Source organism: Oncorhynchus nerka, linkage group LG2, assembly GCF_034236695.1.
Source record: "Oncorhynchus nerka isolate Pitt River linkage group LG2, Oner_Uvic_2.0, whole genome shotgun sequence".
NCBI lineage: Eukaryota > Metazoa > Chordata > Actinopteri > Salmoniformes > Salmonidae > Oncorhynchus > Oncorhynchus nerka.
The window spans coordinates 5841124-5857236 of NC_088397.1; the positions used below are offsets into that span (position 1 = coordinate 5841124).

Sequence of the window (16113 nt, forward strand, 5' to 3'; positions counted from 1 at the left end):
AATCATATCATGCCGTGTAACCGGAGATATTTAAAACAATTACTGGCGATTCTTCACCACCAGAGGTCACTGATAGCACAAGCTGAAATCACATGGGATTCCCGCACGGCACGGGATTTCACTTTGAACAAAGGGGGAAACAACAAACGGCTGCTCCCCCTTGTTAGCTTAGCATTTGGTGCAATGCTTAGCTTCACTTGTGCTGGAAAGTCAGACTCCGCTCCAACAAGAGAACGCGTTTACTAAGTGACGTCTCACGTTCAAACTTTCAGCAATATTTTTTGCGATTAACCGGAACGTGAGGAAAACACAAACACACGGTTGGTTGACTCACACCAATGAAAACACGAGACAGAGATAATTACTAACTTGGTCAAGCCAATATCTACCCAAATTTTAAACAGCCCTGTGTCCATGCTCGAGAAATTAATTATGACCAAGTCTACTCGCTTCTGAACGCAATAGGCAGAAATAACACTACATTGGGCCCAACTAGTATTTTTCTCAGAATGCCTGCATCGTCTGGTACATATGCCCCAGCTCATAGCATTCAGTAAATCCCCTACACACTGATGTGTGTCAGATATACAACACGAGTCAATCTCGCTAAACTAGTATCTGGGTGAAAAAGAAAAACCACAAACACCACTCTCAACAATAATCATGATTGGTGTGAGTAACTTGCTACACAATTCCTATGTACTGAATTCAACAGTGAGGCCTAGTTTTATTTTAGATTCCTCGCACGGGGGCATCAATATGTCGCAACGTTATTGTTAATGTGATGACATGCTATTTATCGAATAATTAGCTGTTTATTATTACGTGATTAAATTAATTCTGTAACAATTAACTCAGTAACCTGGAGCACCACGGGAAAAGCTTGTTTAATGAGTAACCGTTTCGCAAATTAACTCAAAGATTACATAGATTTCATAGCAGTCATCAATTAATTCATTTCCTCAGTCTCATTCTGAATGTCGCATAATTAGTAAATCTGCACAAACCCGGGTCTCACTAATTATTCCGTACCACACAAATTTAGATTATTATTTATTTACTAACCAGTTATATGATAACATAAAATAAATATACACAAACAGTCTAGGTTATTGGTTAAAACTTCATAAAATGGAAACAGGTCCCTAGTGGACCAATGCAAGATGGAGCTTCACACACAGAGAGAAAGAGAGAAATTCAACACTTGGATACATTTGTAAACTATGCTTAGTTTCAGCCCTAACACCTTGCCCTGAACTGCCCCTGTTACGATTTAAAAAGTGTAATGCATGTATTTATGTGTTGAAAGTCTCTGTTGGGTGTCTCTTTGTGGGTCGAGTTCCGCTTAGTGGGAAAGGTTTGGCCAACGCCTTGTTCATTCGTCTTCAGGTGTAAGTCTCTGATTTTCCAAACTATGTCACAATGTCCTTTCTCTTAGTTGTCAGTTTCCAGCTTCTGAGGAGGCTAATCAGGCGTGTCGATGCTCCCGGAGTGGGTAAGAGGACCGTGTAGACAACCGGTGACTTGAAAATAGCTCAAGTTCAACTTCCTAGATACAGTACTTAGAATAACTTCTCCACCATAAACTTGATTGTTCAGAGATTTACTTTGTCTTCAACCTCGTGTTGCGTTTCGGGGTCACGACTAGCAGTAGACCTCAGCTGCAGCGCGTGGTCAACTTAGTCTGATATGTAAATTCTTACTCGTGTTTTATATCCTGGAGTAGAAAGGGGCATTTCCATCTTTATGACACACTCTCTGGGTTCCCTGGGGCGTAGCTAGTTACAAGGTATTAGGATTCTCTATGATCTCGTTTAGACAACTAAAATCAGTCTTATCACCATAACATCCTCTTTCATCTGCATATTCTCGACACAAAGAATGTAAACATCACATATACAGTATGAAAACTCTTCAAGTTAATGTTTTCATTATAACATCCTCAACTAACTTAAGATCATCTTAAAATAGACATTTATTTTCATATTCTATCCATCATTGTTTCCACCATTTGGTTGATCAAAAATACATGTCCCAAAGTCCATTTATTTGATGTTGTGTAGTTTTGGGCTGTAAACTCTTCCTAAGACACACAGACATTCCAGTCTCACACATTAGAGAACAGAATGGAGTTGGGCTGTTGCATTATAATTTACGATGGGCGTGAGGGTCATAAACCCCCCCCCCATCAATACCTCTATACTTCTCCCCCTCTTCGGGAGGGAGGGAGAGATCTCTCTGTAGAACTGGGATCCACTGTAACCTGATCCTCACAGGACCGTCATGACAGTCCCCCTCTGGTGGGTTCAACTTGGAAGGATCCTGCATCTTGTAACCCACCATAAGAATGACCATCGGATGTCAACAATTATATATACACAGTGTGGGCCATTTGTTTGTAGGAATGTGAATGGGATCAAATTTGGTTCATATATAGACACATTAAAACAGTTTGTTTCATTTAAAACTATACACAAGAGAAGATGTTGCCCAGAACAAATTAATGTACAAATATTATATCAATTAAATTCAACAGTTATTAAAATATATTAATCAATCTCTAAAACAATGAATCTAGCATTAAAAGACAATTTAATACTCAATTTTAACTAGTCAATTCATAGCCTGTTTATCATTAAACAAAACGTATTTGGTAATATAAAAATAATCTACCGAAACTAATGCTGAAAACTGAACATCACATTGGTTGCAAGTTCAAACCCCCGAGCTGACAAGGTACAAATCTGTCGTTATGCCCCTGAACAGGCAGTTAACCCACTGTTCCTAGGCCGTCATTGAAAATAAGAATTTGTTCTTAACTGACTTGCCTGGTTAAATAAAGGTTAAAAAAAAAAACTTCTTTATCTGATACAGTGCATTCAAAAAGTATTGAAACCCCTTGACTTTTTACACCTTTTGTTACGTTACATTTTATAATAAAGATTAATAAATCATTTTTCCCCTCATCAATCTCCATACAACACCCCAAAATTACAAAGCAAAAACAGTTTTGCAAACATTGTCTTAGCTGTGTGCTTAGGGTCGTTGTCCTGTTGGAAGGTGGACCAGTGTGAGGTCCTGAGCAATCTGGAGCAGGTTTTCATCAAGGATCTCTCTGTACTTTGCTCTCCGTTCAACTTCCCCCTCGTTCCTGACTAGTCTCCCAGTCCCTGCCGTTGAAAAACATACCCACAGCATGATGCTGTCACCACCATGCTTCACTATGCTCTGAAATGCACTGTCAACTGTAGGACCTTATATAGACAGGTATGTGCCTGTTTGAATTGAATTTACCAAGTGGACTCCAATCAAGTTATTGAAACATCACAAGGATACTTAATGGAAACAGGATGTACCGGAGTATAATTGAGTCTCCATAGTAAAAACGGTATGAATACTTATTTATTATTTACCAGAAAAAAAATCTAAAAAACTGTTTTCAATTTGTCATTATGCGCTATTGTGTGTAGATTGAGGAATTTTTGTAACAAAATGTGGAAAAAGTCCAGGGGTCTGAATACTTTCCTTTGTCGCCGAGTGTACAAAACATTAGGAACACCATCCTAATATTGAGTTGCAATCCCCTTTGTCCTCAGAACAGCCTCAATTCGTCAGGCCATGGACTCCCACAGGGATGCTGGGCCATGATGACTCCAATGCTTCCCACAGTTGTGTCGGGTTGGCTGGGAGTGGACGTCTACTCTGAATAGCTCGTTCCATCTCCTCCCACAGATGCACAATTGGATTGAGATCTGGTGACTCGGCAGGCCACTGCAGTAAACTGAATTCCCTGTCATGGTTCCCATGGAACCATTCCTGGACAAGCCTTGGGGCATAATCCTGCTGAAAAAATCCATAGCTGGATACATTGCTGCTGCAAAGCGATGCACCTGATTGGCAATAATGTTTAGATATCCTGTGGCATTAAAACGTTGCTCCACAAGGGGCCCAATGTGTGCCCTGAAAACACACCCCACACCATCACCACCAGCCTGCAATGCTGACACACGGCATGGATGCATGTACTCATGGTTTTATCTATAGCCTAGTCTTCCCATCCGCATGACACAGCAGGAACTTGGACGATCTAGACCAGTGGTTCCCAAACCGTTTATAGTCCCGTACCCCTTCAAACATTCAACCTCCAGCTGCGTACCCCCTCTAGCATCAGGGTCAGCGTGCTCTCAAATATTGTAAGCCTTTCTCACACACACACACACACACACACACACACACTACATTTATTAAACATAAGAATGAGTGTGAGTTTGTCACGACCAGGCTCGTGGGAAGTGAGAGCTCTTATAGGACCAGGGCACAAATAATAATAATGATAATAATACATTTTGCTCTTTATTTAGCCATTTTACATATTAAACCTTCCTTGCTCATTGAAAATTGTGAAAGACTCACCGCAGGTTAATGAGAAGGGTTTGCTTGAAAGGATGCACATACTCTCTCCAATACAACCCAACATTGCAGAGTTGTCTTAAATCCTTTTCCACACACAGTCTGTGCCTGTATTTAGTTTTTATGCTAGCGAGGGCCGAGAATCCACTCTCACATAGGTACGTGGTTCCAAAGGGCATCAGTGTCTTAACAGCGCGATTTGCCAAGGTAGGCTCCTCTGAGCACAGCCCAATCCAGAAATCTGGCATTAGCTTCTGATTAAATTACATTTTCACAGAACCGCATGTTGCAATTTTGATGAGGCTCTCTTGTTCAGATATCGGTAAGTGGACTGGAGGCAGGGCATGAAAGGGATAACGAATCTAGTTTGTGTCATCCGTTTCAGGAAAGTACCTGCGTATTTGCACACCAAAACTCACTCAGGTGCTTTGCTAGATCACATGTGACATTGACCATAAGCTTGAGTTCATTTGCACACAAAATAAATCATACAATGATGAAAGACCTGTGTGTTATCCATGTTATCAAAGTCAACAATTTTCACTGTAGTCCCCAAAACGTATTTTAAGCGGTCAGGCATTCCCTTGCCAGCAAGAGCCTCTCGGTGGATGCTGCAGTGAACCCAAGTAGCATCGGGAGTAAGTGCTTGCACGCCCGTTACCACTCCACTATGTCTCCCTGTCATGGCATTTGTGCCATCAGTACAGATACCAACACATCTTGACCACCAAAGTCCATTTGATGTCACAAAGCTGGCCAGTACTTTAAAAAGATATCCTGTTGTCCTGGTTTCCAGTGGTTTGTAGAAGAGGATGTCTTCCTTAATTGACCCCCCAAAAAGGTAACAGACATGTACCAGGAGCTGTGCCAGGCCCTGTCTGTTGACTCATCCCACTGAATTCACTGGCTTGTATGCGAAGCAGTAATTGTTTCAAAACATCTGCCATGTCACTGATGCATCATGAAACGGAATCATTTTTAAAAACATTTTCCCCCAGCCATATCTACAGAAGCAGGAAGAATTAAGTCCTCCATAATAGTATGGAGCTTGCCTGTCCTAGACACTTGGTAACTCACCAAGACGCTTCTAGCCCCTTCTTATTAATGGTATCTGCAGCTTTTATACATGTCTTACTACTCGAAAGTAGTCTCAACTCTCGCTCAAAAAACTCCTGTGGCTTATTTTCAAATTGGCATGTTTTGTTTCTAGTTAAGAGTGGTTAAGAGTGGATTTTTCATTGAGTTGTGAGATATAACACACTGTAGCTGAGGAAAGGCACTATTCCCAATATATGTGAACCCCAAATCAATGTAGTTCTCACCATATTTGCACCTCTACGATGGTCCAACATCCGCCTGCTGTTCAGTGCTTTCCTGGGTAAAGGGGCAGAAGCTCTGCGGCTGCATCAGATTCACAACTGTCAGTGTCCATGCTAGATGGGCTAACAACAAACGTAGAATTACTGATGCTAGTATTGGATGTGTTCGTGGAAGCAGAACAACTTGTGCAGTCAACAGGTGCGGTACTGCTGGTAGTACCGGTGCTACCAGTAGAGCTGGTATGTGTCTCTATGGACGTGGGCTAAAAAAAACACAGCAAAACTGACAAGATGCACACTGATCAGTAAAGAGAGGCTAACATTCTGTAATGCTCCTTTTCCTCTGCACAGTTCTTTCACAGTGAGAAACAATATGATTACAATAGTGTTCTACACTTTCTTCATTTGATCCAATTCAACGTTGCCAATTATTTTATGAGATGAGAATTAAGTGGAGTGACAAATCTTAGCTGGTGTGAGAGAACTGATGAGGCTTCTCTCAAGTGTGTAGCCGTTGGTGTGTTTTTACATTGGCCAATCGGGAGAAGTTCTTGCCACAGTAAGAGCAGAAGAAAGGCTTCTCTCGTGTGTGTGTTCTCTGGTGACCATTTAGCTCAGCTGATGATTTAAAACATTTTCCACAGTCAGAGCAGTAGTAAGGCTTCTCTCCTGTGTGTATACGTTCATGACGTTTTAGGTGGCTGGATTGAGAGAAACTCGCCCTACAGTCAGAGCAGAAGTAAGGCTTCTCTCCTGTGTGTGTTCTCTGGTGAACTTTTAGCTCAGTTGATGTTGTGAAGCATTTTCCACAGTCAGAACAGGAGCAAGGCTTCTCTCCTGTGTGTGTTCTCTGGTGAACTTTTAGCTCAGTTGATGTTGTGAAGCATTTTCCACAGTCAGAGCAGGAGTATGGCTTCTCTCCTGTGTGTATACGTTCATGTGTTTTAAAGTGGCCCAGGTGAGAGAAACTATTTCCACAGTCAGAGCAGGAGTAAGGCTTCTCTCCTGTGTGTGTTCTCTGGTGAACTTTCAGCTGAGACGATTGTGTGAAACATTTTCCACAGTCAGAGCAAGAGTAAGGCTTCTCTCCTGTGTGTATACGTTCATGTTGTTTTAGGTGGCTCGAGTGAGAGAAACTCTTCCAACAGTCAGAGCAGGAGTAAGGCTTCTCTCCTGTGTGTATACGTTCATGTTGTTTTAGATGTCCCCGTCCAGAGAAACTATTTCCACAGACCGAGCAGGAGTAAGGCTTCTCTCCTGTATGTATACGTTCATGTTGTTTTAGGTGGCTCGATTGAGAGAAACTCTTCCTACAGTCAGAGCAGGAGAAAGGCTTCTCTCCTGTGTGTACTCTCTGGTGAACTATCATAGCCCTTGATGTGGTGAAATTCTTCCCACAGTCAGTGCAGAAATACAGATTCTCTCCTGTATGTATTTTTAGGTGTATTTTTAGCTTTGATAGAATTGGGAAAATCTCCTCACAATGTGGGCAGTGGTGAGACCTGTTAGCTCTGTGATCTTCCTGCTGTTGCTCTCTGGATGTAGAGAATGTCTCAACATGATCTCCTGTGTGAACATAAGAAGAACCAGTCAGTTGGTGTAATATACAGAACCAGTCAAATGTTTGGACACACCTACTCATTCAAGGGTCAAAAAAAAGTGTTAAATCAAAATAGCTTGTATTTTAGATTCTTCAAAGTAGCCACCCCTTGCCTTGACAGCTTGGCACACTCTTGGTACTCTCTCAACCAGCTTCACCAGGGATGTTTTTCCAACAATCTTGAAGTTCACACACATGCTGAGCAATTGTTGGCTGCTTTACCTTCACTCTGCAATCCAACTCATCCTAAACCAACTCTATTGAGTTACGGTCTGGTGATTGTAGAGGCCAGGTCATCTGATGCAGCACTCCATCACTCTCCTTGTTGGTCAAATAGCCCTTACATAGCCTGGAGGTATGTTGTGTCATTGTCTTGTTGAAAAACAAGAGTCCCACTAAGCCCAAACCAGATGGAATGGCGTATCGCTTCAGAATGCTGTGGTAGCCATACTGGTTACATGTGCCTTGAATTCTAAGTAAATCAGACAGTGTCACCAGCAAAGCACCGCCACAACATCACACCTCCTCCATGCTTCACGGTAGGAAATACACATGCGGAGATCATCCAGTCACCTACTCTGCGTCTCACAAAGACACGGCGGTTGGAAGCAAAAATCTGAAATTTGGACTCATCGGACCAAAGGACTGGTTTCCACAGGTCTAATGTCCATTGCTCGTGTTTCTTAGCCCAAGCAAGTCTCTTCTTATTGGTGTGCTTTAGTAGTGGTTTCTTTGCATCAATCCAACCATGAAGGCCTGATTCACACAGTCTCCTCTGAACAAGTAACAGACACATCAACATCAACTGAACTCTGAAACATTTATTTGGGCTGCAATTTCTGAGGCTGGCAACTCTAATGAACTTATCCCCTGTAGCAGAGGTAACTCTGGGTCTTCCATTCCTGTGGCGGTCCTCATGAAAACCAGTTTCATCATAGCGCTTGATGGTTTTGCGACTGCACTTGAAGAAACAGTCAAAGTTCTTGAAATGTTCCGGATTGACTGAGCTTCAGGTCTTAAAGTAATGATAGAATGTAATTTCTCTTTGCTTATTTGAGCTGTTCTTTCCATAATATGGACTTGGTCTTTTACCAAATAGGGCTCTTCTGTATACCACCCCTACCATGTCACAACACAACTGATTGGCTCAAACGCATTAAGGAAAGAAATAACAAAAAATTACTTTTACGAAGGCACACCTGTTAATTGAAATGCATTCCAGGGGACTTCCTCATGAAGCTGGTTGAGAGAATGCCAAGAGTTTGCAAAGCTGTCAAGGCAAAGGGTGGCTACTTTGAAGAATCTCAAATATATTTTAATTTGTTTAACACTTTTTTTAACTACACGATTCCATATATGTTATTTCAGTTTTGATGTCTTCACTATTATTCTACAATGCAGAAAGAAAAACCCTTCAATGAGTAGGTGTCCAAACGTTTGACTGGTACTGTACATGTCAATCAAATGTACCTTTTTACATTAGCAGTTGTCACAAAATGCTTTACAGAAATCCAGACTAAAAATCACAAAAGAGCAAGCAATGCAGATGTAGCACAGTGGTTATGAAAAACTCCCTAGAAAAGCAGGGACCAAGGAAGAAACGGAGAGGAACCAGGCCCAAAGGGGTGGCCGGTCCTCTTCTGGCTGTACTGGGTGACATACACTACATTTAAAAAGTTTGGGGTCACTTAGAAATGTTCTTGTTTCGAAAGAAAAGTAAACATTTGTGTTGAATAAAATGGATCAGAAATACAGTGTAGACATTGTTAAATGTTGTAAATGACTATCATAGCTGGAAATGGCTGATTTTGTTTAATGGAATATCCACATAGGTGTACAGAGGCCCATTATCAGCAACCATCACTCCTGTGTTCCAATGGCACGTTGTGTTAGCTAATCCAAGTTTATCATTTTAAAAAGGCTAATTGATCATTAGAAAACCATTTTTTTTAAATGATACACTTGGATTAGCTAACACAACATTCCATTGGAACACAGGAGTGATGGTTGCTGATAATGGGCCTCTGTTCGCCTGTGGATATTCCATTAAACAAATCATAAAAAATAAATAACAGTTTCCAGCTACAATAGTCATTTGCAACATTAACAAAAAAGGGGCGTGTCATCCTCCACTCACTATCACAAGGGTGAGTAATGTTAGAGTATTTCCAGTCATCTGGTGTTTTCAGTACCTATAGTGTTCTCTTTGAAGTAGAAAGAAGAATGGATATAAGGTTAAATATTAGACATGTGTAAGCAGAATGAAGGCTGAGCCCATGTGAATGTACAGAGCTGGATCAACATTGAGTTAACCATTAGAAATGTAAAGAACGGAACATAGGCAGAATCTGTGTGGATGAGGCAAGGTAGATCAACACAGACGTGACTGGTCTGGGCCAGATCTGATCTTGTGAAGGCTACTGGACATGCACATGGGTTAATCATACATAGACAACATCAGCCTGAACTTGTGAAGACCTTTGGACAGGAACATCAGCTAATCAGTTATAGGCACCTTTAGACCTGCAGTAAGAGTGTGTGTCACACCACCAATATAATCTATGCCCAAATGTCTGAGGCAATAAGAAAGACAGCAATATTAGGGTGGCCAAAGCTAGAAGGAATTAATATTTTACATAAAGTGGAGTGACACTGTTATATATGGGTAAAACTGTATAAAAGCTGAGTACTGAGAATGGAGAATCAGTTCTTCCATGGAATTGCTCGGCTTTGTCACTTTTGTAATAAAGTCTATTTGAATTCACAAGCTCCAGGATTTGAGAAATATTTGATTCAATATTTCCACGACAGTAACTACACAGACACATTTCATAGACATTTAAAAAAACACTGGCAGTGTGTCTACTTGTTGGCAATACTGGTGTCAAACCATGCAAGTCTGAGTAGCATGAAATAATGTCTACCTTCTCATTGAAACAGTTCTACCGCAGTTTTTCATAAACAGTGGGAAGTTGGAACAAATAACAAACGTAGAACCTGCTCCTCTTACCATGAGAAACAGAAGTCCCAATCTTCTCCTCCTCTTCTTCATCTTTAATGTTGACATTCAGTTCCAGTGTTTGATGGCAGTCTTCCAGCTTCACTGATGCCATCTCTGGATCCTGCAGTGCAAACTGGGCTCCACTGTCACAATCAGGACCCAGTGACTGTAGGTTTGGACTCACTGTGGAAGGAGACGAATAGTATTTCTGTTCACACCATAGTAACATTTATAGATAAAAGATAGAAACAACTTAATGTGTCTGAATATTAGTACACATGTAGAAAACTGATAATCCTTACAGCTTCAAAGCTGTAGTGCAACCGTGAAAATGTCTCTCTGCACCCGCTTTCTTTAGTTCGTTGACGCAGACCGAGTGGGCGCCGCCATTTTACCAGCTCGTGAATTTTACACAAAACCAAAAACATGCCAAACAAACTCAGAAATCTCAAATAAATTGATTCTTTATTAAATGTCCTTGGGGAAATGATGTACACCCATTCAGACAAACCCGAAGTGTCTAGCTATGTGACTATCTATGTGTATCACGTTCACTCGGTTTGACACAAAAATAACACATCACCCTTTACCAAACGTGATAATACGTTAACGGATGCTACCTAGCATGGTGCCATTACAACCCTGTAGTAATACATATAAACAGACACAAGGGTTATCGTCTTAACATCACAGTTCTCGCGCTTTATTTATTCTGAAGAATGGTGCGTGCCTGGAACTTCCTGTTCCACCACTACCACAGTGCAGCCACATATAGAACAATGAGACAGACATTTCGCCCGATAGATAAATTGGAAACGCTAAGCGCATGCTTCACCTCACTACCAAACTAAAATCTGTTATGAACAGAGTGAACTACGTTTTGTAGACCTTGCCCGTTGCAGAAGTTTATTTTTTATATGTTTTTTATAAATCGCTTTGTTTAGAAGTAACGCAAAGGTGACTTGAGTTATTGCACACGAGGGCTTCACAGAGGTGGTGTTCCCTAACAGAAAAATGCAGACGTGAGCTAGAACGCGCTAATAGGATCTCGTTACCTTGTGCTTGGCTCTGCCCACTGTGACCCAGAACAGACTATGGGAGGCGCACAGTACTACATAGAGCCACCACTACATGGAACTCTATTCCATAAGTACGCAGTACAATTTTATTTTAAAAAACAGCATCAGCTAATGGGGATTCATAATAAATATTTACAGAGGAGGCGTTCCCTAACATAAATATGCTGATGTGTGCTCGGACGTGCCAATAGGATCTCGCTAGAGTGTGCTTGGCTCTGCCCACAATGACTCATCTCTTCCCATTGGAACCGACCGGTTTAGTTATAAAAAACATGGTGCAACCCTCCGTGCTTTCAGGGATTATTATGTCCCTACCCCATTATATGAGAAGGGCGGTACTTAATTTGAGCCGGATCTTCCGGCACCTCTCAGTTTTGTAGTCTTTCGTTCTTTCGTTATTTGTCAGGATCAGGTAACCAAGCTCTTGTGGCATGAAAAATACATTTCCACTATTTGCAATGTAAAAATCATAATAAAAGCCATCAGTAATTACATTTGGATTCCTCTGCAATTGTCATGCCTCCTAAAAAAAAAACGTAATGTGAAAACGTGCCTGATGTTCTAAGAATTGATTCATGTTGGGCTGTCTCAGGTTTATGCAACATTGTAGCCTATTTAGACCATTGCTGTGGTGAGAGAGAAGCACGTCTGTATCTCTCACAGAACTAAAAGGAGATTCACTTTGGATGATCTCTCTCCCTCTGTGTTGTTATAGACATGAGCCGACAACTCATCTCTCCACCATTGCACTTCATCATTTATTTCCTATAATATTTCTAATACCATCGCTAGAAAACACAGGTTGTAAAGCAAATAGATCCTGCTGAATAGAACATACAAATCTGTCTGTTACCAAGTTATCAACTTCCAAATAGGTCTATTGAGAGAACAGCATTGTTTTTACAAAGTAAAGCAAGAGAGATAAGCTTTTGTCTGGTGAGTGAGCTGCACATCATTGGGTGAGTCAGTGAAACTGGAAAGCTTGTTTAGGACTATAACTTCCTCCTCATATTGTACAATGTGTTTCTCCTCACACCTGGCCTAGGCTATTGATGGACAAGGTTGTTTTTATTGATCTCAGATTCTGTTTGTCAGTGTCAAAGTAGTCTGTCATTTTGGTCATTGAGAGGTATTTTAACAAATCTGCAAGTCTCCAGCCATCTAAAATTATGTAGAACCGCAAGAAATCTGTTTACAAAAGGCCACATTTTTCCAGGACTCCAGGCTACAATAAATGTACTCCATGTGTGCAACTTCTGCAAGCAGCTCCACACCACTACTCTTTGCCAGTACCTCAGAGCCCCCCAGGTCCCCCCCCCCCGTGGGATCACTTTTGGTTCCAGGACCTCCCAATTTACAAATGAAGCACTGGAGAAGTGGGTAGCTGCTACTGCCTCCCCTGGGACACATCTCCTTTACATAGAGTTATTCAGGCTGTTGATTGTGGCCTGTGGAATGTTGTCCCACTCCTCTTCAATGGCTGTGTGAAATTCCAGGATATTGGCGGGAACTGGAACAAGCTGTCGTTCACATTGATCCAGACCATCCCAAACATGCTCCAAGGGTGACATGTCTGGTGAGTATGCAGGCCATTGAAGAATTGGGACATTTTCAGCATTATCAATTGTGTACAGATCCTTGCGACGTGGAGCTGTGCGTTGTCATGCTGAAAACATGAGGTGATGGCGGCAGATGAATAGCAGGACAACGGCCCTCAGGATCTTGTCATGTATTGAACACTAACTAAACGTCAGTGAGTACCAGATTGAAAGCCTCCTAAGCATATATTGGAGGGGGAAACTACAATCTACCAGTTTCAAATCAACTCAATGAAATTTAAATCAGAAAATGAGCGCTGGACAGCAAAACCAGAGAATTGGAGAGGGAAACTTTTTGAGACAACTCAGTAGAAGTAAACAAGGAATGATTTGCTCTTAAAGCTCAGTATGAAGAACTTTCCACCTCAAAGGCTGTAAACAGCTTAACTAGGCTGAAACAGTCCTATGATCAAGGTGAAAAACCTGGTCAATTGCTGGCCTGGCGCATTTAGAAGTTAAATTCAGGCCAAGCCATTCCTGCAATTCATAATTAACAAGGACAATTATCAATAGATCGTGTAGAAATAAACCAAACATTTGCTTCCTACTACAACACACGTTACAACTCTGAATCTCCTGAGAACTAATCAGGTATTGATGTTCCCTCTATTTCAGAAGACACTAAATTGGATCTGGAAAAGGAATTGGATGGTGTTGAAATATCTGATGCTATTTTCAATAGGAAGGGAGGTAAAGAGGCAGGTCCAGACGGGCTCCCAATAGATATTTAGAAGATAATTAAGGACAAACTTCTAGGTCCACTTTTGGATATGTACAGTGTATTGGGGTATGATATGCTGTAGAGCTCAGATACAGACAATAAACACCCGCCTGAGATTGTTGCAATACAATTGGATAATGAGAACATATATCACCTTGTTAAGCTCCACAAATTTGACCCTAAAACCCCAGACCTGTGTGTTAAATGTAACACACATTTAGGCACTTTGTATCATTGCCTGGAGGAATGTGTTGAGATACAAACATTTTGGAGCTCAGTACTGCGTTATATCTCTGAGATGACATCTACCCCAATACCACTAATCCCTAAACTGTCCCTCCGAAATCTTTACCCAGATAGTATCGATTTACATAGGAGAGAAAAGAAAATGGTTGACCTCAGTCTATTACAAGCTAGATGTGTAATTGCTCTCCACAGGAAGTACGTCAGTTCCCTCACTTAATTAACATCAAGCCTGGCTCTTGAAAAATGTACTTATATAGTGAAAAAGAAAGCCCCAGAGTGTCATAATATTTGGGATCAGTTTTGTGAGTTTTTACAAACCGGTGATTCTAGAAGCATTGGAACTGTAAATCCTCTATTTTTATTGGCTGTAGTTCTTAGAAGTATCTGCATATTACACTTTTTATTTGGAAATGTTCTGGTTCCCTCCCCCAGATCTGTGCCTCAACATAATCCTTTAATGGAGCTCTATGGACAATTCCTTCAAACTCGTGGCTTGGTTTTTACTCTGACATGCACTGTCAAATGTGGCACCTTATATAGACAGGTGTGTGCCTTTCTAAATCATGTCCAATCAATTGAATTCACCACAGGTGGACTCTCAATCAAGTTGTAAAAACATCTCAAGGATGATCAATGGAAAAAGGATGCACCTGAGCTCAATGTTGAGTCTCATAGCAAAGGGCCTGAATACTTACGTAAATAAGGTATTACTGTTTTGAAATTTTAATACATCTAAAAAACCTGTGTTTCCTTTGTGAGGAACATTGGGGCGGCAGGGTAGCCTAGTGGTTAGAATGTTGGACTAGTAACTTAAAGGTTGCAAGTTCAAATCCCCGAGCTGACATGGTACAAATCTGTCATTCTGCCCCTGAACAGGCAGTTAACCCACTGTTCCTAGGCAGTCATTGAAAATAAGATTTTTTTCGTAACCGACTTGCCTAGTTAAATAAAAGGTAAAAACATATTTTTCATACATAGTGGGAAGTTGGAACGAACAACAAACTTAGAACCTGCTCTTACCATGAGAAACAGATGTCCCAATCTTCTCCTCCTCTTCTTCATCTTTAATGTTGACATTCAGCTCCAGTGTTTGACTGCAGTCTTCCATCTTCACTGATGCCATCTCTGGACCCTGCAGTGCAAACTGGGCTCCACTGTCACAATCAGGACCCAGTGACTGTAGGTTTGAACTCAGTGTGGAAGGAGAGAGGAAGGCTGTGTTTGTCGTCACTGTTGATGTTACCGACTTCAGACTTAATCTGAGTCAGCCTGTAGTAATAAAGAGAAACAGACACAAAAGTTAGTCTTGACAGTTCTGGCACTTTATTCTCTAAAAATATGGTTTATATTTAGGTGCAGGAGCTCCACAATACTGTTGAGCTAGTTTTCTATAAGAAGAACATGAGCTCAAACAGTAGAATTTTGAGGTGCCGATACTCAGCTCCGGTGAGCTCCTGTCGAAGTCAAGCATTGATCTGATTTCAACAGATGAGGTAGGTAAGCATTGACAAAACATTCATTAATTCACATTAGACAAAGTATACTTTAAAATCAGGCTACACAAATTAAATGCACTTAATCTATAGTAGATTTCCTGAATTCGGATAAACGACTCAAAAACCATTTAGTACACGGTTGCCTTTTGTTTTAGGCAGCACTATGTAGTATTATCCTGAATAACCTTGTCTTCACTGTATTATTTAAATCAAAACCAATAGTATTACCCTTTCACACAATAGTAACATTTATAGATACAGATAGAAACAACTTAATGTGTCTGAATATTAGTACATATTTAGAAAATTGATAATCTCTGCATGGATTTGTGTCACTGTATTCACAGGAATGTCCCTGTATTGATGTGTAATATTGTTATTATTGTTGCAGTAAAAAAAAAAAAAAAAGTCCGTTGACGCAAACAGAATGGTGCCGCCATTTTACCAGCTCGTGAATTTTATACAAAACCAATAACTTGCCAAACGAATTCAGAAATCTCAAGTAAATATATTCTTTAGACGGTTTAAACGTGCTATTACATACCTGTAGTAATACATAGAAACGGACACGAAGATTATCTTCTAGACCGCATCGTTCTAGCGCTTTCTTTATACTGAAGAATGGTGCGCGCCATCCCGGAAC

At 40.9% G+C, this 16113-nt stretch overlaps 1 protein-coding gene across 4 annotated transcripts in view; it reads right to left on the reverse strand.

Moving 5' to 3' along the window:
- LOC115116414 (zinc finger protein 501-like) overlaps positions 1-16113 on the reverse strand; it is a 29143-nt gene extending 13030 nt beyond the window's left edge. For 3 of the 4 annotated variants that reach the window (XR_010464663.1, XR_010464662.1, XR_010464664.1), the window contains exons 1-4: positions 16015-16113; positions 14995-15243; positions 10340-10513; positions 5733-7295 (exon numbers count right to left, since the gene is read on the reverse strand). Coding sequence is in view for 1 of the 4 variants with exons in the window: in XM_065022329.1 (XP_064878401.1) it covers positions 6229-7295; positions 10340-10513; positions 14995-15097 (1344 nt within the window). In the remaining 3 variants the exon portion in view is untranslated. Of the gene's footprint in view, positions 1-1040; positions 7296-10339; positions 10514-14994; positions 15244-16014 lie in introns of those variants that run through there. The other variant, XM_065022329.1, reaches the window with a different exon arrangement.